The following is a 21,489-nucleotide window of genomic DNA, read 5'->3' as shown; positions in this document are numbered from 1 at the left end:
GAGGTCATGCCTAGCTTTCCATGACAGAGGGCAGCTGCATTACAATAAGGACCATAGGACTGTGGAGATGAGCATGAATGAACATGAGGTGTTTTCTCCGGGCTTGTGGTTTACTTGCCAAATTCACTTTGGGAGATGGCGTGACTTGTTTTTAAGGGCCTTTGTGTTCATTAGTAAGCAACCAACAGTAGGAGTGTGTTTTTCAAGGTCATGAATTGAGTCTGTCCTTTCCATTTTAAATGAAATTTAGATAATACATTAGTAACTTGTTAAATATGAAATATGAAAAATGTCTGAGCTAGGGTTTGACTGTGGTAAACAGATACCGTGACCAAGACAACTCTTATGAGGGCAACATTTAATTGGGGCTGGCTTACAAGTTCAGAGGTTTAGTCCATTATCAAGGCAGGAACATGGCAGTATCCATGCAGGTATGGTGCAGATGGAGCTGAGCGTTCTACATCTTCATCTAGAGGCCACTAAGAGAAGACTAGCCTCCTGGCAGCTAGGAAGAGGGTCTCTAAGCTCACCTTGACAGTGACACATTTCTTCCAACAAGGCCACACCTCCCTAATAGTGCCACTCCGTAGGCCAAGCATCTGCAAACAACCACAAAAATATAAATAGGGATCCTAATAAAATGTTTTCTATATTTTTTATAGTGGCTACAGGTACTTAGTACTTCTGGTTCAGATCCCTTTTGTAATAATAAGCTCTCTGTTGATAAAGATTACTAATGGACAAATACTTGTTATGTTATATTTGTTATATTTGTCCTGGTTCATTTATCTTGGAACTTCGCCCGCCCTCCATAAGGGAAACAAAGCAGTCATTTCGTGTTGCTCTACTGTGACTGATTCACACAGTGTATGCTAGAGATAATTGTACATGCTAATCATAATGTCTTATCAAATGACCCAGATAAGGAAAGCATATACTTCACATATACATGGGCGTGTGGTTGAAAGTAAAATATTGGTGAGCATAATCAATCAGCTAGATAAGTGAAAGATTGCAGTGAGAAAACCAATTGGTATTTCCAAAGCCAGCTGGGTGAGCGCTGCTTTGAGCACTTTTCTCATACATGCCCCACTGTGCCTTTGCCAAACACATACATGCTACATAGGTGGATTGTGTGCTTGAAATGTTCATTTCTTGCACTGTACACATATGAAAGCCTGGAGAGTCGGTGTGTGACTCACAGAACTGCACAGGGAATTCATAGAAGTGGATGAAATTAGTCTTGCTCTACAGAGTTTTCTGAAAACCTGGGCTGAGATGGTTCAGTACAAAGCAAACAAACACATACAAAACCACTTGCTCACAAGCCCGAAGACCTGAATTCAGTGCTCAGAACCATCAGCTGAAGGAGAAAACTACCTCCTGGGAGTGTCCTCTGACTTCTATGGGCACATCCCACTTGTACAGCTACACACACCCACACATATGTGAACACACACACACACACACACACACACACACACATACATGCACACATGCATGCACACATGCACACAGTTACACACACACACATACACACACAAACTCACTTATACAGACAAACCCCCACACACACATACATACACACACTAAGGAAACCTAAGCAGAAAGCATTTCACTAATCACATTTAGGTCTAAGTAACTTTTAGACTTGTGTAATATAAATTCTTGTTTTAAAAATATAAATGAACTCCAGCCCTGAAATAAAGCAGACATAAAACAAAGGGTTCTAGCAACAACAACAATAATAATGATAATAATGGAACATTTGGATTTTTACCAATAAGCCATATCATATACTTTAAGCATTGTAGTTCATCAACATCAGTGCAAGCCTAGGTCCCACTGACATGGGGGCTGGGGGATCCCATTGTTTTGTGCATATTGATAAACAAAATTTACCACTCACACATTTAGTCTGATGCCTTTAGATATCTGGCTTTAAATGACCCAGGAAACAGAACTCTCATTGGGTCTTTCGGACTCACTCTACTTTTTAGTGGTGTTGGGTTGAAACTTTGGAAACACAGATCTTTTCCTTTTCCTAGTCACTATCTGATCCCTGGTGAGCATCTCTCTGGAGACTTTGTTTTTCTCAGATTGCTAGTCTCATGTTCTAATAGCACTACATAAATAGGTTGTAAGAGACAACCACAGCCCAAGAAATAAAAATCACCTGAAACCATACATCGTAAGATTAAAAGAGCACTGACTTAATCATTTATAACTAAGCTATGTCTTCATTATTTTAAATATGGATAATTCCAGAAGGATTTTGTGGGGTTCTAGACAGAGTATGCTGTGTATAGATTGCAATATGCTTAATCAGAGCCTAGCACATCTATGCTGTCTACATGACAAATATTCATATGTAGTACATTCCATTGAGTAAAGATCGCTAGCTTTGAATATTGAATATCCTTTTGAGTTAATAGTGTGAAAGCTATATCTGCTTTTTGTTCTGTTTTGTTTTTGCTATTCTGGTTAAAGAACAATCTTACTAATGGAAAGTACTAAAGTCCCCATTTTATTTCCCCCCTTTGCCTTAGTAGTGAAATCTTGCTCCCAACCTTGTGAGATTTTTATCTTGAATTAACAAGATTGTTTTTTTTTCATTGATCGTATAACCGTCATATTCATTTGTCTGTAATGCCATCTCATATAATTTTCATATGAGTTTTTAAGTTTAGATTTAGCGATGGTTTTATGTATAGTAGAAGAGACAAAGTCAAGTTCTTAAAGTAGTAACTTGTATGTCATATTAGTTTGATCATTATGGTACAAAGGCATTACTTAATAAAGGTCTCTTCATGATACCATAAAAGTCTTTTGAAAGATTTAAAAGGGAGAGGATGTTATTGAAAGTAGGCTTTACTTATGGGGAAGACGTGAAAATTGATACATTTCTGGCTAAATATAGCAATAACATCCCAACAGGACTTACATAATGGAGACCACATCTTACTGTTAAGTGACTTCCACAGATCATCTGTGGTTTTCTTCTTAGCTAAAATCCGATGAATTTTCTGCTGTGTATTCAGAGAGAATGTATTGCCTTTTTACTGTGTATCTGTCCTTTAATGGTATCTCTAAGATTTATTTTAATGTCTTTGAGCTCATGTGCCATTTACCTTCTTACCACTTTTGCTTTTACTGTCTGGTTTGCCCCTCATTGGCTTGGCCTTCCCATACTGTGCCTCGTGGCTCGAAGGCTACAGAAACTTGAGGAAAGCGGTCGAGAAGAAAGAAGGTTGGAATATTTCCCAGGTTTTTTTGTTTTTTGTTTTTTTTTTTAAAAAAATATTAAAATGACATTGAAGTACTTACTTTCCATTTGCAAGGAGCTGTGCTATAGAAACTGTACGTTGCTTGGGACTAGATTAGCTGTGTACGCCTTAAAGTAGTGACTTTTGTAGAAACCGCAGAAAAGTTAAAGTCTGTAAGAATAAAGAACTCTGTAGTTACCTGAATTAAAATGCAAGCGATTTCACTAACTTTCAGATAAACTGCCAGAAGTACGATGATCACATAACCCTTCTTAGTAGAAGTAAATAAACCTTCACCATCAGATTTACAAACAAGCATCAGCATTTCTGTATCTAGGGGGCGCTCGTGAGCATAGTGGGAATTATGGGCAGTGATTGGCTTTCTATTGTAGCAAATGCCAGTGCATAGTCAGATGCCTCTCTTCCTTGCTTGCTGTAAGCTTTTAGGAAACATTGAAATGGAAAAAGGCAGAAGGAGCTGTGGCCTTCTGTAGTCAGATTGACAAGGACTTCTGAACTTCAAACTAGATTTTTTTTTTTAACTTTTCAAATGTATTCTATGAACATTGGAATGTGGGCAGTTCCCTTTTTTCCATTTAAAACCTAGAAGTGAGATGCTGCTATCCATATCATGGATCCATACCCGAATATGACTATTTATTTAAATAAGTAAACGTCTGTTTGGTACAAGAACCTTTAGTTATACAGTTTTCTAAACAAGTTGCCAAATCATATAACCAAACTGATTAAGCAGTCTCAAAACAAACACAGTCATCCTAGAAGCTTTTATTTAAAATTGAAACTTGAGAACTTGTTCTCAATAGTTAAATGATTGATTTACTTTAAGTGTCTTAAATCATAAGTTAGCTTATAATACATTCCCCTTAGTTATATTCCATATGCCATGTTGAGTCTAGATTCTGAGCTTATATATCCTATAACCTTATAACTTAAAAAATGTTCTGTAACTAGAATGTGTAGAATGTGATTCTAATTGTGGCTCACACGAGAACTCAGCTAAGCATGGTCAATTTAGGACGATGTATTTATCAGAAAAACTAAAAAATTATAAATGCAAGATTCCTTCTATTAAGAAAGCGCAGAATACGATGCATCTTTAAATTTATGTGTGGAAACACGTGACCTCGATCTCGATCAATTATTCAGTCCTTGAAATATATATGGAGATATAAGTCGAGGTTGCTTCCGACTTTCACATGACCCCACGGGACAGCAGAAGAGGGCAGTTTAGTGTTATAGGACTGTATCTCAGCCATCAGTATCTGTTTCAGTGACAGGAAGATCTGATGCAGTAGTACAGAGATGGAGCCTGCCTGTCTGTACCAACAAGTTCCTGGGCCGTGAGGGCTTCACTCTGAGACTCAGCACATCTGCTCTTAGTCCCCTGTGTGGAAAACGTCTCCAGGCCACAATCTCTGTTTTATTCGCCAGATGAACATACTAATTTCTTATGATCCCTCCAGTTTCCAAGATCCTGATTTTGTAAAAAGTATAACTTTAATTAAGGTCCATTATTCTTTAGGTAGCTATTTGAAATATCAATTTGTTAACATTTATAAAGGAAAAATTGAGTGCCTGAGATACAGTATTTATTAGTATCACTTTTAAAGCATAAGCTCTAATTGTAATTCTTAGAAGCATATTACTCTATAGCTGTGATGTTGACTTTTCTGTGTTAGAGTGCAAAGGGAATTTATGATTTGCAATATAAGTCAACGATAGCATTCACTAGGCTGGATATTAGCTACTTGAGGGAGCAGGAGAGTATGTTAGTCAAGAATCCATAATAAAGTTGGGTGGCCATAATTCCAAGAAAAGGGATTTCAGAAGATACAGTAATATAAGGGCCAACTATGGTAGAGATTGTATACTATACCAGGCATCAGTAAGAAGGAGGACCACAACAGGGAGGAGGAGGAGGAGGAGGAGGAGGAGGAGGAGGAGGAGACCTAATGAGAAACGTGCTCCCTTTCCCCACACATCCTCTTGGTGTCTTAAATCTTGGGTCAGCCTCTAGCACAGTAGTGTGTGAGTGTGTGTAACTGGCCTTTTACTGAGGTTGGGTTTGTCAGAACTCTTCACTCTGAGTGGTTCCTACCTTTCTCCCGGTGTAGTTTCCTCCAGTACAGTGATTTAATGGCATTCATAAAAGTCTGCTGCAGTTTATTTGACTGGACTTTACTGCCTTTCTTACTGGCTTTTACTTCTCACTCCAAAACCCAAACTGTGTTCTATGCATCTTTCTATTTCAAATCAGACTTTCCCATTCCAACGTTAGGTACGCGAGGTACGTAGGACTACTCAACCCCAGGTATTCATGTAACTCAGCAGGAGTGACCTATTTAATAGACAGTAGTGTAGTTTATTGTGTGCAGGCCCTGGGTAGTTAATTGAATGATAAGCCAAACTCATGTGAATCTATTCTCAAGAGACTTTTAGTTCAGTGAGAGTGACAGATCAAATAAATAATCACGTAAACAAATAAAAACGGGAAATTACTTATGAGGAAAAAAAACCCACTTATATTCTTATTGTTCTGAGTATTAAAATATATGTAAAATAGGGAGCTGGAGTTAAATGTTAGAATTTAATAATAACAGAGCCCAAATGAGGTCAAATTATTTACTTATAACCTAGAAATAGGCCCCAGTACCAATCAGGAAGTTCTTTAATGAAGCAGACTGTCTAACAAAAACAGTGGCAATCATAAAACTCTTTCTAGAGGAATTTTGTTTGGAAATATTGCTTTATTTGAATGTTCTTTTTTAATCCTAATGATTTTAAAATTCCACTGTAACACAGACCATATGGGTTATTTAAGATTTGTTGTATTAAGGCTATTTTGCTTAAACGCAGGAGTCTAGTGAGCCGAAGTGTAACTTCTGTGCATAGTTTGTCGTGCATGGTAAACCCAAGAGGGAGCAGAGTGATTGGGATTTTCAAAAATTCACTCCCTGTCCTCGGCCACCTTCACTTAAGACTCCCAGGGCTCAGTGACTTTAGCCCTGACTATTGTCTCGTATCATTGTGCGGTTATGTCTGTAGGCATCGGGCAACTGGAGAAGTCGTCAGGCTTTTATGGTGAAACTTGTGGTAGACCCTAGACATTTTTTATTCAGTCAGAGCGCAGCCTGAACTTCAGACAAGTTTTGGAATCGAAGACCAACTCTGTGAGAATAGAACGCAAAATCACCCTCTGCTGTGCAAACGCCCTAAGCGGCAGGGGAACAAAAAGAAACCCAGAAGTGATGGATACAGCCCATAGAGGCAAGCTCACCGTGGCCATGGTGACTTTGAACCTTTAAAATTATTAGGATACTAGCAAGAATTAGATTAAGATACTAGCAGTGAATTTAGATGGGGAGTCAGAACTTCCCGTTTTGGATTCTTTTTCGTTTAGATTGTTCTGCGTTGTAATTAATTGCCTACTCCTGTGATGTTAGTTTGCTGTCTCTTTAGATCTAATACTTCACTCTAGGACCTGTTGTCAGTATTTCTAGAAGCTAAACTTTCTTTAGTCATGTAAACTTTTACATGGTTGGTCAAGTGGTGATATTGGGTTCTCTTTAATCGTCAGACAGGGCAACCTGGCTTAGCTGGGTGATTATCTTTTCATTTTGGGTTTTACAAATTGTTGATTTAAAAAAAAATCTGAGGAAAAAAAATAAAGACTTGCCCCTTGTTCTTATCTCATATTCTTTCTTTCTGTTTTTTAAAGTGTTGCCGGGAAAGACGATAATGCAGACACTGACCAGGAGAAGAAAGAAGAAAAGGGTGTTTCAGAGAAAGAAAACAATGAGCTAGACGTGGTGAGTACCGGACAATAAACACGAATTGAGTTGTAGTCATTAACTTAATTATGCGAACAAAAGGGAGGTGGTTACCATAGCCACGGTTCCCTCTTTGCCCGAGGACTTTTCTCCTCAATTGTGAACTTTGTGAAAATTGTGTATTCATGCAGATAGGATACCATGAGAGATAAAGAATTTTTTAAGGCAGTTATTGTGTAATAATCTGAAACTCTGTTAAGTGATTTTTGAACTAAAGGAAAGCAAAATCCATTGTCTGTGGAGGTGGCTTGGTGGGTCCCCTGGCATCCTTGGAAAAGCTGGGCATGGCCTGTAACCCGAGCTGGTGTGTCAGGGCAGATGGTTTCTGGGAGTTCGCTGAGCAGCCAGACTGAACAAAGGAGCAAGTTTAGATTCAATGACAGGCCCTGTGGAAGGGAATATTGTGGAAAATGTTAAACATCCTGCTCTGGCATTGGCATGTATAAACGTTTGTGCACACACCCACACGTGAGCATGCACACACAGACACACACACATATACAGAGAGACACAACACATATACCACACACACACATGAACATGCACAGAGACACACACAGACACATACACATATACCATACATACACATAAGCATGCACAGAGACACACACAGACACAGACACACACACACACACACACACACACACACGACACATGAGCATACACACACACACACCACACATGAGTGTACACACACACACACACACACACACACACACACACACACAGTCTTGTGCTTCTGTGGTGTGTGCTCCAGCATCTCTTTTACTGAGATTTCCTTGCCAATGCTGTGCTATTAATGCTTCCCATTTTAGGAAGAGAATCAAGAAGTGAGTGACCACGAGGATGAGGAAGAGGAGGAAGAGGACGAGGAGGAAGAGGATGACATTGAAGGAGAAGAAAGCTCTGATGAATCAGATTCCGAATCTGATGAAAAAGGTACTGCCCCCTTAGCACGAAGACAGAAAAAGCATATTGGGAAGCTATTTAGGTTTTAGTAGAAAACTCAATATTTTTGATTTCCTCACCAATGAAAACAGTCTTCATGACTTGTAAGACCACCCTAGCCTCATGCATGCTCTAGGCAAGAGAGCTGTTCCTTTCTGTGCTAGATTTGGTTGTTATGTGATTTCCACATGTCTTCAGTATGCGCAGTATCTGCTATTGGCCAGTGTGAACAGTCTATCTTTTTTAGACTATGGTATGTCCAGAAAATTTTCCCACAAGGCTGCTGAGTGACTTCTTGAATGTAGATAACAGCTTTTCACTCTTGTTTTGGGCCGTGATGATCTTTCAGCCTACTTTCGGGCTTTTCTTCTCTTCTGTGGATAGCTAACTATCAAGCCGACTTAGCAAATATCACCTGCGAGATTGCGATTAAGCAGAAGCTGATCGACGAACTGGAGAACAGCCAGAAACGGCTGCAGACCCTGAAAAAGCAGTACGAGGAGAAGCTGATGATGCTCCAACATAAGATCCGGGACACGCAGCTGGAGAGGGACCAGGTGCTCCAGAACCTAGGTGGGTCTCCTGCAGAGTCTCCATCCTTACTCAGGGCGCTGGAGCCCAAAACCTTAGTCATTAGTAAATGTCCATGACGTAACAGAAATGAGCGGTGACTTCTGAGGGCTCCGGCATCATTGTGTCCCAGGAACTGGGTGTTCCGAGTCTCTAAATAAATTCTTGTGTCTCAAAAAAACAATGCGTTTACTTCCTCACCCCCAGGCTCGGTGGAGTCATACTCGGAAGAAAAGGCCAAGAAAGTGAAGTGCGAATATGAGAAGAAGCTCCACGCCATGAACAAAGAGCTGCAGCGACTGCAGACGGCCCAAAAGGAGCACGCCAGGCTCCTCAAAAACCAGTCTCAGTATGAAAAGCAGCTCAAGAAACTGCAGCAAGACGTCATGGAAATGAAGAAAACCAAGGTACCTCGACTACTCCTGCTCAGCTCCGATGGCCACGGGCTGGATGTCTTGGAACAGAGCTGTTCTTGTGGTTCGTTCCTGAGTCAATACAAAAGTAGCCCATAATATTTACGGCCGGTTTAAGATGTGAACAGATGCTTCCTGGGTCTGTCTCTCTGATCGATCTTACTCTCCTTCACCAAGAGCACAAGCTAATCTCTAGAGTTTGGTGTAAAGGTCTCAAGCACGGAGGAACAGGGGACTGTGGGAATGCTTGCATCTGTTTCTATGCAGGGATCGATTATTGTTAATCGTGTACCCAAATCAAGTCGTCTCCTTACATAACCACATGGAGATGTTGGAAGACGTGAGGAAATTATGTTGTACAGTCGCCGTAGTAGCAATAGCCATATCTATTAGGTTGTTCCCTTTACTACGCTCTTGTATAAGCACTTTCAGGTGTCAACCTGTTGAGTTTTCATAGTACACAAGGATATTGTAGGTGAGAAAGTCAAAGCCTACAGAGGATATATAACTTGTTCAGGCTCACACAGCTACTGATAGTAAGTATCCAATCTGCATTGTAGAGCACTAATTACTTTGGCAAAAAAAAAAAAAAAAAAGAAAAAGAAAGAAAAGAAAAGAAAAAAAAAGTTGGAAATAAGATTACCCGAAACAATCATCGACTAAAATATAGAGTAGATGCCACATGCTTCAATATAAATTATTTGGAACAAAAGAACTCCCACCTGTGTGATCTACTGCATGGATCTGGTGCTGGAGTGATATTCAACAATGTATATCCGTATTTTAGGTTCGTCTAATGAAGCAGATGAAAGAAGAGCAGGAGAAAGCCCGGCTGACAGAATCTCGAAGGAACCGGGAAATCGCTCAGCTGAAGAAGGATCAGCGCAAGCGAGATGTGAGTGAGTCCCTCTGTTCTCTAAGAGTGCCCTGCTAAGCTGGGCGTGGTGGCGCACACCTTTAATCCCAGCACTCGGGAGGCAGAGGCAGGCAGATTTCTGAGTTCGAGGCCAGCCTGGTCTACAGGGTGAGTTCCAGGACAGCCAGGGCTATACAGAGAAACCCTGTCTCAAAAAAACAAAAAACAAAACAAAACAAAAAAAAAAAAAAGAGTCCCCTGCTTTATACAACAGTATTCTATAAGTGGGGGAAAGTTTTCTAACTAGAGTTAAGTAGAGGTCAAGAGCTATAAATAATCACTGGATATTTAAAATGACTTATTTTATATTCATATATGGATTGCAATTCAGGATAAAAGTTTAGGGCAGACTCATGGGAAGAGGTGCATGCGAGGATGTATCCCCTGGTGATGATAAACCAGTCCTCTATTGAAGATAATTTTCTGAGGACTTAATACATTTTTTTGTCTTGAAAATAGTCACATATGTTCCTATTTGTGCCTCGGAGCCTACTTAAAATATCAAAGAATGGTCGAATGGGAAGCATTTGTAAAATGTTTCATGGTTTTATAGCTTTTTTTCTTTTTTCTTTCTTTTTTTTTTTTTTTTCATTTGATATTCCTAGCCTCTGGGCATGTACAAGCCATGGTGGAAGTGTAGTGGTCAGAGGACATTCAAGAGTCAGCTCTCCTTCCACCATGGAGTTTGAGGGACTGAACTCGGGTTGTTCCGTTTATATGTTGAGTCATCCCATCAGCCCGGAGATGGCTGCTTCAGTGTCTGCTTGTATAGAGTAGCATATCTATATGATGGACCCAAGACTGTTAACCCAGATAATGCTAAGAACCCATATGTTTTTGGCAGTAACAGGAAGCGTTGTAGCATCAGAGTAGGACATGCTGTGGTCCAGGGGGCTGTTTCAACATATTGCATCTTAATTTATAGCATCAACTTAGACTTCTAGAGGCCCAGAAAAGAAATCAAGAAGTAGTTCTGCGACGCAAAACGGAAGAGGTATGGCGACCAAGTTTACCGTTCTTACTTTGGGATCATTAATGTATTCCTTCTTTTCTTTTCTTACCACACGGTGCTAGGGATTAACCCTAGGCCTTTGCATGTGACTTAGGAATCGCCTGTCCTTCTACCCAATCCCTGTAACGTCATTTCTATAGACAGAGACTAGATCAACCTTGATGCCGTTGCAGGTTACAGCTCTCCGCAGGCAAGTGAGGCCCATGTCTGATAAAGTAGCGGGAAAAGTTACTCGGAAGCTGAGCTCATCCGAAAGCCCCGCTCCGGACACAGGTTCCAGTGCGGCTTCCGGGGAAGCAGACACATCACGGCCAGGCACCCAGCAGAAAATGAGGATCCCCGTGGCAAGAGTCCAGGCATTACCAACACCTACAACAAATGGCACCAGGTCCAGCTTATTCTTATTTGCCCCTACAATCCTTGTGGGTGTTCGTACTGAATGCTGTGTGCATGGGACAGATGACATTATTGGGTGTGTGCAATCAAAGAAAGACATAAGTAATTATATTTGTCTCTGTAAATGATTACAGGAAAAAATATCAGAGGAAAGGATTCACTGGCCGGGTGTTCACTTCCAAGACAGCCCGCATGAAGTGGCAGCTACTGGAGCGCCGGGTGACCGACATCATCATGCAGAAAATGACCATCTCCAACATGGAGGCGGACATGAACAGACTCCTCAGGGTAGGGACCCCTGAAGCTAAATGCCTCCTTAGCTGACAGTCTTATGGTGTGCTGGGAAATGTTAGTGAACCCCCCCCCAAAAGACCACCAAGAATCTGATGGTATCGCATTGGGGTCTCTTTATTTAAGCTCAAGCTTGGGCCACACCACCATCCCTGATGCAGGAGAACAGGAGGGGGCCCCAAGCCCAGTTTCAGGCAAGCATTTATAGAGGCAAGAAGGGGGTATATCCTGGTATGCATGAGATTCGGGGGCCGTTATGGACTTTAATATAATTAGTTGGTGCTGGGAACCAAACCATAAACTTAATTTCTGTTCTCCTCCTGATTGGTGGTTGTTAGGAGGTGAAGTGTCAGGGGCAGGTTTGTAACCTGGAGGTGTAGATTTGTTAGGGAGTAGCCTGGAAACTGGAGGTAGGTGTAGGTCTTGCTGGGAGGTAGCCTGGAAACTGGTGCTAGGTAGTGGCCTATTAGTTAACTCAAGTTCAACCTTAGGTCACAATCTCTAAGATGGAGTCTGAACAAGGGTCTGGTCTCTCACTTACTGCCCCACAGTTGTTTCTTGGAAGCATAGGATGCCGTCTCTCCCATCATTCTGTCTCGAATGTACTGTATATGTAAATGAAGGTCATTTCTTCAAATCTAATATGTTTTGTTTGTTTGTTTTATAGCAACGGGAAGAACTCACAAAAAGGCGAGAGAAACTTTCTAAAAGGAGAGAGAAGATAGTCAAGGAGAGCGGAGAGGGAGATAAAAGTGTGGCTAACATCATCGAGGAGATGGAGTCCCTGACAGCCAACATAGATTACATCAATGATAGCATTGCCGACTGTCAAGCCAACATCATGCAGATGGAGGAGGCAAAGGTGTGGACCGCCAAAGACACTTTGTCTTGGTTTTGTTTGCTTTCGAGAGAAGGCCTCTGGCCCTGACTGTTCTCAGACTCTGTGTTGTAGATGACAATGACTTTCAGTTTCTGATCCTCCTGCCTCTAACTCCCAGATGCTAGAAGTATGGTTTGATAGGATGCTCAGGGTCTTAAAGATACTTAAAAGTTTAAGGAGAAGAACATTTATATTATATATCTTTAAAGGTACTTTGAATTTTTATTTATTTAATGTATGAGTGTCCTGCTGCATGTATACCCGCATGCCAGAAGAGGGTATCAGATGACCTTAGAGATGGCCCTGAGCCACCATGTTGTTGCTGGGAATTGAACTCAGGACCCCTGGAAGAGCAGCCAGTGCTCTTAACCGCTGAGCCATCTCACCCACCTCCTTGAATTTTTATATGTAGGTATTTTGTACTTACTGGTTTAATCTGATTCTTAGGTTTTGTGCAAGTAATAGGTATTGTCTAGTCTTCCGATTTCCCTACTAACCTTGGGATAGTCTTTATTTTATCACATGTATCATTTATTATATCTTGCTTTGATTCTTTAACTACTCAACTGTGTCCACTTTTGACTGGAACACATGTTTCTTAATGTAGGAATATCATGTTATATTTTTCTGAGAAGTTTCATTGACTTATCCAGTATTGTCAAGTAAAGACAAGCCTGTTGCCTTCTGTTTAAATATATCCAGATTAAAGTAATGACTGTTACACCCTGGTTTGATGTAGGAAGAAGGGGAGACATTGGATGTCACCGCTGTCATTAATGCCTGTACACTGACAGAAGCTCGGTACCTGCTAGATCACTTCCTGTCAATGGGCATCAATAAGGTGAGACTTAACTCTTCTATTCTGGAAAGCCTCGGTTGACTGATTTGCTATTATACGTCTCTTTTTGGTGACCCTCATCTTGGTAAGAGGAATAAAATTCTTAACTGAAAACAAACAAACATTATTTTAGAGCTAAAATAAAATGTTATAAATATATCAATTTTACTGGCTCTCTTACACTTGTTCATTAGAGCAAATACACAAAGAAGAAATAGAGCCCGTTTTGTCTTAACAAAAGGTTCTCGAGAAAACAGATTTTATATCACAATTGGCTTGCTACTGATTTTGTGCAGGTCAGAAGAAAATCAGAGAAGAAAAACGCAGTGTAGCACCCGACACTTCTGTATGTAAACCTGATTTACCACCAGCAGGGCACTTATTCCCGGTTATTGAAGGCGGTGACAGCCAAGTCACTTGCTCCCCACACTCGACCTCTGTTAGACCCTTAGGCTGTGTAATCACAATCACTGTGTGCTAGCAAAGTAGGTCTTGATCCATAGCACTTCACCGACAGGAACTAAGACTCTGCAGGATGGTAGTTGCCCTGGGAACCTTCTCTAAGACGTCTGAACAAAGTAAGTAGAGGTTTGCAGGAAGGTCTGTCTGATGCCAAAGTCATCAGCTTTGCAGCTTCACCCTTTCCATGTTAGTGGGCTCTGTTTCCCTGGATGGAAGACATCTTGCTCTTGTGGTTGTTGTTTCAGGGTCTGCAGGCTGCCCAGAAAGAGGCTCAAATTAAAGTCCTCGAGGGTCGACTCAAACAGACCGAAATCACCAGTGCAACCCAGAACCAACTCTTATTCCATATGCTGAAGGAGAAGGCAGAGCTAAACCCAGAGCTGGATGCCTTGCTAGGCCACGCACTGCAAGGTAATTTGGATTAAACCTCACTTAGATGAGTTGCATGGTAGCTTTGCCCTTTGGACATTGTATCCACATCTCCTTCCTCTATGGCTTGTTTGAATAGATGCTATACTTAATGCTTTTAATAAAGATCCTCTTTAATTTGCATGCGTATATAAGTTTGGGGGAAAGTACATTCCAAGAGACGACAATCAACTTGAGGTTTTTTAACCTTATTAAGCCATTGGGTTTTAATGGATAAAGGAGACTAGGAAAGTTTCTGAGTCAGTTCCTTAAATTACTTAAAAGATTAACCGAGCTTCATTCCCTTTCCGCGGCGGCATACCTAACTGTGCCAAGTCACATCTGTGTCCCCATGGCATCTGTTCTGTATCCCTAAACGTCGGTACATAATCTTGTGCTATGTGAGAGTTTTAACTTTGGATTTGTTTTGATTGGAGTATTGCCTTTTGTTTCTTTCTGCTGTTGTTTATCCAGATCTAGATGGCGCCCCACCAGGTGAGTATGCGTAGCTTTCTGTGTTCCCAGCGGTTGCACGAACCACTAATTGTCCTGTGCACTAATCGTGCTCCATATTTGAAAACTTTGTACTGGTAGCCACTGTTTCTGCATGATATTGTATTCGTAATAAAAAAAAAGTACTAAGTCTTTTTTCTTAAACATTCTCTATTTTTGAAATTCTTAGATGGCAAAAGAGGTATGCTTGAGCTAATAGTCCTTTGAGTTCAGTTGAAGAATTCCTAAGTTCTTTATTTTTTCTTACAAGAAAATATGGAGTGTATGTTCCTTTTAAATTTTTAAATATTTCTATTAACTTTCATCCATTGTTTTAACCTTAGAAATAACTTTCTTTTCTCTCTCTATATATATCTCATCTAGTCTGTCTAAAAATAAAATTAGGAATATATTTTTTGTTACAAATTAAATATTATAAAAGGACTTTATTTGATCATACTGATACTGTAAGCACCTTATTTTCTGCCTAAAAGAGGCTATAGAGACCATTGGGCACAGAGGTTCCAGCCTTTTCCTTGCTTGTGATTTCCACATGACCTATACTCAGTGGCCATATCTTTACCTCCTCTTAGTGATGATCTATGTAGAATCAGGAGACTGGAGGAATCTCATTATTAGTGGTATGTTAGAATGCTAAATTTGGAACAGTTTTATTTAGTTAATATATTTACAAATGAGGCCTCTGGTTTCTTTTTTTTTGTTCTTTCTTTCCTTTGATTCACCACTTTAAAAAGTTTTCCTAGTGCTTCTCGGGAAAGGAAAGAAAAATAACACAAAGATTAAATGCAGTTATCTCTCTGTGTCCTTAGACTAAGCACAGTCTATGAAGCTTCATGTTTTAAAATGATAAGCCCTTTCTTTGTTTTGTTTTGTTTTGCTTTGCTTTGTTTTTTTTTTTTGTTTGTTTGTTTTTTTTGTTTGTTTTTTTTTTTTTTGTTTTTTTGTTTTTTTGTTTTTGAGACAGGGTTTCTCTGTATAGCCCTGGTTGTCCTGGAACTCACTCTGTAGACAAGGCTGGCCTCGAACTCAGAAATCCTCCTGTCTCTCCCTCCCAAGTGCTAGGATTAAAGGAGTGTACCACCACTGCTTGGCAAATGATAAGCTCTTATACAAGTAAAATACAGGACCTATAGGATTTTTATACCATTACTGTGAAAGTAATTATTCCATGAGGTTGACCATGGTGTACACACACACACATACACACACACACACACACACACACACACACACACACACACACACACACACATATATGTAAATGTCCGTCATTTGAAGGTACTTGTTAAACTATGACAAGGATGGATAAAAGATGAATTAGGACCAATCAGGGCTGATGAAAAGGTACCATGTTCCATCCACTGAGTACCTTTTTGCCATCCTACAAGTTGCCAAGCACACTTGCTTCCTCTTTCCTTCAGTCCCCTCCCACCCCTGGCTCTTCCTTTCCTGTCTCCTTTACCCACTTCCTCTTCTTCTGTTTCCTCCTTGTTCTGCTTTTTCCCCGTCCCTGCCTTTTCTTCCAGTCCTCCCCTTCCCCTCCCCCTTTGTTTTTTTCCTTTCTATTTCTTCATTTCCCTCATCCCTCTTTTTTTCTCTCTCTGTTCTTTGTAGTGTCTCAGCTTAACATGTGTTCTGTGACATAGAAAAGGAGCTATTTAATCACATTTTGTGCAAGAAAATATCAGACTGCTTATTTGATAATTAGTGTTCATTTTTATAGCTGCTCTGCTTATAGAAGCAGAGCGTACAACTGTTTGTCTGTCAATAGAACCTGTCACTCGTGGCAGAAGATTTCTCTAACATTTATGGCTATAATAAAAGTAAGAGGAACTGGAGCTAAAACGTGGACGGACTAAAGTAATGAATATTCCAGTGGAAAAACCAGATAATCATAGATAATATCCCCATATAAACTTGACTCAGTTTTGTAATTTTGTCTTAACCCTCGAAGGCTGAGTACCGGACCGAGAGGTGATTGCATCACTAATCTTTTTCTCATGAGCCATAAGCTCTTCTGAGGGTAACAGACCATGACAAGTCTATATCAGGGCAGTGAAGGCAGAGGCCGAAGCAGAGACAGAGACTAGGAGAGTACCGAGTCCAACTACCCAAAGGAATGCCAGGATGGAGACTGCTGGCCGGTATGGAGTTTGAGCTGTTAGATAAAACAAGAGGAGGAGAGAGGTCACATGAGCAGAGGAGTCAGGGGAATGAGCTGTGTTATCTATCAGCAGGTCAGTGCTCTGCAGAAATAAGTACATGACTTATAGTGATGAAATTGAAGGTTAGAGGCTCGGCCATTGACCCTTTACCACACTTAAGATCTTACAATCTTTGAGGAACTTTTATTGTTTTGTTTTGTTTTGTTTTGTTTTTTCATATTAGCCCTACCTTTGTTGGGTCCCCTGAGGACCCAAAATTCTATGATACCCATATCTCTATTAGATATGGGTATGTATTTACTAAGACCTTCATGGGACTCTGCATAGTGCTGTATTTATGGTTCTGATTTATTGAGAAGAAGAATAAGGATATACAGATGCAGTATAAGGGGACAGACCCAGACGAGCCTTTAGGAGTCCAAGTTCATGCTTCCTTTGTTTGCTTCTAGGCATGAGAGATTGTAGAGCGCAGGCCCAGGGAACAATGGCACAGCAGTTTAAGCCAGGGAAATCTGTTATACAGTCGCTATTGTCCAAGGTTATCATTGGGTTGAGGGTCATGTGTGTATGTGCCTAACAGGTGCCAGATTCTAGGCCCCCGTACAGGAAACATATAGTCAGGACCAGTCATGTGTTTGCGTCTAAACTTAGTGGACATCCTTTATTACTTTGCTGTTGGCAGGGATCGTTTGAGAGTTAAGGTTTTGGATATTAACCAGAATGTGCATAGGTTTGCAACGAAGGTGTTTCTGAAGGGAGCAGTCACAGGGTTGCATGGTAGTTCTATCTTACATACAATTTTTTTTTTTGGTATTTATTTCATCTACATTTCCAATGCTATCCCAAAAGTCCCCCACCCGCTTCTCCACCCACCCACTCCCACTTCTTGGTCCTGGCATTCCCCTGTACTGAGGCAGATAAAGTTTGCACGACCAATGGGCCTCTCTTTCCACTGATGGCCCACTAGGCCATCTTCTGATACATATGTTGCTAGAGACACGAGCTCTGGGGGGGTACTGGTTAGTTCATATTGTTGTTCCACCTATAGGGTTGCAGATCCCTTTAGCTCCTTGGTTACTTTCTATAGCTCCTCCATTGGGGGGCCCTGTGATCCATCCAATAGCTGACTGTGAGCATCCACTTCTGTGTTTGATAGGCCCCGGCATAGTCTCACAAGAGACAGCTATATCAGGGTCCTTTCAGCAAAATCTTGCTAGTGTATGCAATGATGAATAGAAAGATATGCCTCGTATTAAAAAAAATAACATTAAAAAAAGATAGAAAAGGACAAAAATGTTAGGTTAACTTCCAGTGGTATTATGTTGTAAAACTCCACCCTGGTACCCTAGCAGGACACCCGGGAGTTCTATGTCTGCTTTGATCTGAATGAGCTAGGTGAGATCATGATGGCTCAGAGTTAAGAACTGTGTGCTACCCGGAAAAAAATGCTTCATGTCAGTTTGGACTTTGAGACTATATCTTAAGTTGATGACCACCTGGGGTGGAGTCCTCTTGGCTCTGGCCAATTTGTTTATTTTTATAAAGTATAAATTGTCTCTCTGGAGATAGTCAGGAGCTAAGAATTTTGTTTTGTTTTGTTTCTTAAACTAAATTTGAACTTCTCAGTATTTCAAGTTCTGTTTTCGCCAGTGTCTGTAAGAAAAGTGGCAGTAAATCGCATTCAACTTCAAACACCACGCAGAGAGCGCTAACTGGAGATGGGGCGGGGCAAGGCTGTAAACTCTCAAAACTCACCACCCCCAGTGACTGTTCTTCCCCCTGCTAGGTTGCACTATCTCACTGTACATCTCCACCTACTGGGAACCAAGGGTTCAAATCCCTGAGCCCATAAGAAACATTTCTTATTCAAACCACCACAACTAGTCATGTCTTTAGAACCTTATTTTGATATTATTAACTAATCTTAGCCAGTCAGTAGTCAGAGGACTAAGTCTGTGAGCCTCTTCTGAATGAAGGCTTTGAGGTGCACATGGCCTTCAAGGCCACCATTTCCTTCCCCTGTCTGAACCCTGAGCATGGTTCTTAGGTGATATTTCCAAATATCATTAACCCTTTGTGTACTCAGTGGTTGAAGGAAGGGAACATTAGAGAGGAAGAAATGATCTGACTCCTGTCTGTAGTCAGGAGTTCTTAGTAATATAAGTGGCTGAATCATGAACACATATATTTAAGTTATATCATAATATTAGACTTGTGGAATAAAATGTGAGTTAAAAGACTGCATTACGTACGTAAGGCACTTGCTGACAGGGAGTTTAATTTTTTGGTAGCTGCTTTAGCTATTGATTTTCTATTTATCTACTGATTTCTTAGTTTTATGTTTGGTTTCCTTGTTTTTTTTTTATTTTTTTGGGGGGGGGTTGTTGTTTGTTATTTTTCTAGCCTGCTCCAGTTGTCCAGTGGCAGCTGCTCGCTCGGTCGTAGTAGTTTCCAGAACTGTTGCATGTACACCTATTATTGTCTGTGTCTTCTGTGTATCTGTGAACGAGATGCATGCTGGTGTGTGACGTCTGAATAGCTTCATATATGCTCTTTCTATTTGACACTTTCAAGTGGGTGAAATATTTTACTAAGCTTGCAAAATTAATACAGTTCTCAGAATGTTTATATGCAGAGAGTTACTGATGGCCGCGTGCACCGAAGGGGCCCAGGAAGCATTCGTTGTGAGCTTTTTTTTTTTTTAAATCAGTGGATTTGTGGGTTTGAATAGGACATACATAAAAAGTTTTAATGGTATGCACTCACATAAATATATAGTCTAATTCCCACCCTCTGATACCGTTTTTCCACGTTTCACCATTCAAACTCACGATTTTTCTATATTGAAAATATATGTCTCCTCATCCCAGCAATGCAAGGGAAGGCGCTTCTGAGAAGTGTTTCTCTTCAGTCTGTTTGCATTGACTCAGAAGCCCAAACCAAAGTGCTGGGTTAAGATGCTGAGCTGATGCGCATGTGCTTAGCCTAGGGACGAGGTCCCCATCCAACTCGTGCAACACTTGTTCTGTTCACTTTGTTCTAGAAAACGAGGAGGACAGCAGCGAGGAAGATGGCCCTTTACACAGCCCGGGGTCGGAGGGAAGGTAAGAGACTCGGGCTGCCACACTTGACTTACTTCTGTAACGTTTTCTCTTAAGGTTTTAATTGTGTGTATGGTATATGTCTGTGGAGATGTGTGCACATGAGTGTTGGGAGCCTGCACGGGTCGGAGAAGGGGACCAGATCCCTCAGAGCTGGAGCTCCAGGTAGCTGTGAGCCACTCACCGTGATGCTGGGAACAGAACTCAGATCCTCTGCAAGAGCAGTAACCACTGAGCCATCTCTCCTGCCCGTTTTACAGGCTTGTTAAAACTTGACTCTTACTGCATTAAGCAATTGTCTTAAGGTAGAAATAATTTTGAACTTTATGATTAAGGCAATGTGAAAGTTAAGCAACTCTCATGAATTTTAAAATTAAATATGGTAATATTTAAGGAAGAAAACGGAATTTAATTGTTAATAAACCCACCTGGGTTTTAAGTTGTTACCTTTCTGTGTTTTCCATAGATATAATTTTTTTCATAGCTATAAGTATGAAGGACATACAATTCTGTATAGTAAGTTTAAATTTACTCATAATTGATCTTTATTTATGTACAGCACGTTATCTTCAGACCTTATGAAGCTTTGTGGTGAAGTGAAACCAAAGAACAAGGTAAGGAAAATTACAAATATCGGGCAAATACTTTTCTGTTGTTCTGTTTCACTATTAAGCTGAAAGGCTTCGGGTTTGTCTCTGAGTAGAGTGGCCATGGGAATGCTTTTACTCAAACTCTCTCATTTAAAATTAAATGAGATAATTAAATAATTTAAGTTATTAAGTAAATTACTAAATATAATTATTAGATAAAATTAAAATACTTAAAAAATAGAAATTTATTTTATATTCCGTATAAAGTAATAATTAAAAAATTAAAAAAAAAATTCTCAGTGGAAACCTAAGTTTTACCAAATTTTTACACTGTTTATACTTGATAAAATATAATATGGAAGCTGATTCTTTGCTTTTGGGAGATAATTTTGTAATTATATTTATGTACAGAACACGTAGTATACATTTAACCCAGTGTAATGGTGAGTAGTTTAGCCTTTGCCTTTTCTAACTTGGCAATGCGAGCCACAGACTTAGAACCCAGGATGTTACCTCTCCATTGGTGGCAGGTTTTGTCATATCTGTCATTGTCATTGGTCCTAATAGCTTCCACCAGCTTAGCACCTTTGTCTTCCAAGTTAACCTGTGTGAGGGCAACAGTGGTGCATGTCTTCCTGTGGACCAGGCTCCCCAGTCTAGCCTTTCCCTTGATGATGCAGTAGGGCACCCCCATCTCTCCACACAGGGCAGGCAGGAAAACCACCTGCTCAATGGGGGGGGGGGTCTACGTCATGAGCCATCACCATCAGCTGAGCCTTCTTGTTCTCCACCAAGGTGGTGACTGTACTGACTCCTGCTCAGAGGACAGGAGGTCTCTTAGTTGGGATGTCCACTTTGCCAGCAGCTTT

The 21,489-nt window shown here is 40.5% G+C and overlaps 1 protein-coding gene across 39 annotated transcripts in view; it reads left to right on the top strand.

The window, feature by feature from the left end:
• Kif21a (kinesin family member 21A) overlaps window positions 1-21,489 on the top strand; it is a 117,108-nt gene that overhangs the window by 70,662 nt on the left and 24,957 nt on the right. For 17 of the 39 annotated variants that reach the window (XR_001781495.2, XM_017316478.2, XM_017316445.2 and 14 more), the window contains exons 12-26: window positions 3,212-3,250; window positions 7,006-7,096; window positions 7,933-8,056; window positions 8,450-8,638; window positions 8,843-9,042; window positions 9,836-9,943; window positions 10,890-10,958; window positions 11,150-11,364; window positions 11,507-11,660; window positions 12,331-12,525; window positions 13,283-13,384; window positions 14,089-14,254; window positions 14,726-14,746; window positions 19,973-20,033; window positions 20,590-20,644. Coding sequence is in view for 38 of the 39 variants with exons in the window: in XM_017316478.2 (XP_017171967.1) it covers window positions 3,212-3,250; window positions 7,006-7,096; window positions 7,933-8,056; window positions 8,450-8,638; window positions 8,843-9,042; window positions 9,836-9,943; window positions 10,890-10,958; window positions 11,150-11,364; window positions 11,507-11,660; window positions 12,331-12,525; window positions 13,283-13,384; window positions 14,089-14,254; window positions 14,726-14,746; window positions 19,973-20,033; window positions 20,590-20,644 (1,789 nt within the window). In the remaining variant the exon portion in view is untranslated. The remainder of the gene's footprint in view (window positions 1-3,211; window positions 3,251-7,005; window positions 7,097-7,932; window positions 8,057-8,449; window positions 8,639-8,842; window positions 9,043-9,835; window positions 9,944-10,889; window positions 10,959-11,149; window positions 11,365-11,506; window positions 11,661-12,330; window positions 12,526-13,282; window positions 13,385-14,088; window positions 14,255-14,725; window positions 14,747-19,972; window positions 20,034-20,589; window positions 20,645-21,489) is intronic. The other 22 variants (XM_006520495.4, NM_001109042.2, NM_001109041.2 and 19 more) reach the window with 3 other exon arrangements.

This window comes from Mus musculus, chromosome 15 (genome assembly GCF_000001635.26).
Source record: "Mus musculus strain C57BL/6J chromosome 15, GRCm38.p6 C57BL/6J".
NCBI classification, from domain to species: Eukaryota; Metazoa; Chordata; class Mammalia; order Rodentia; family Muridae; genus Mus; species Mus musculus.
Note: the sequence above shows the minus strand (reverse complement) of the source record. Positions and strands in the feature narration are given on the sequence as shown.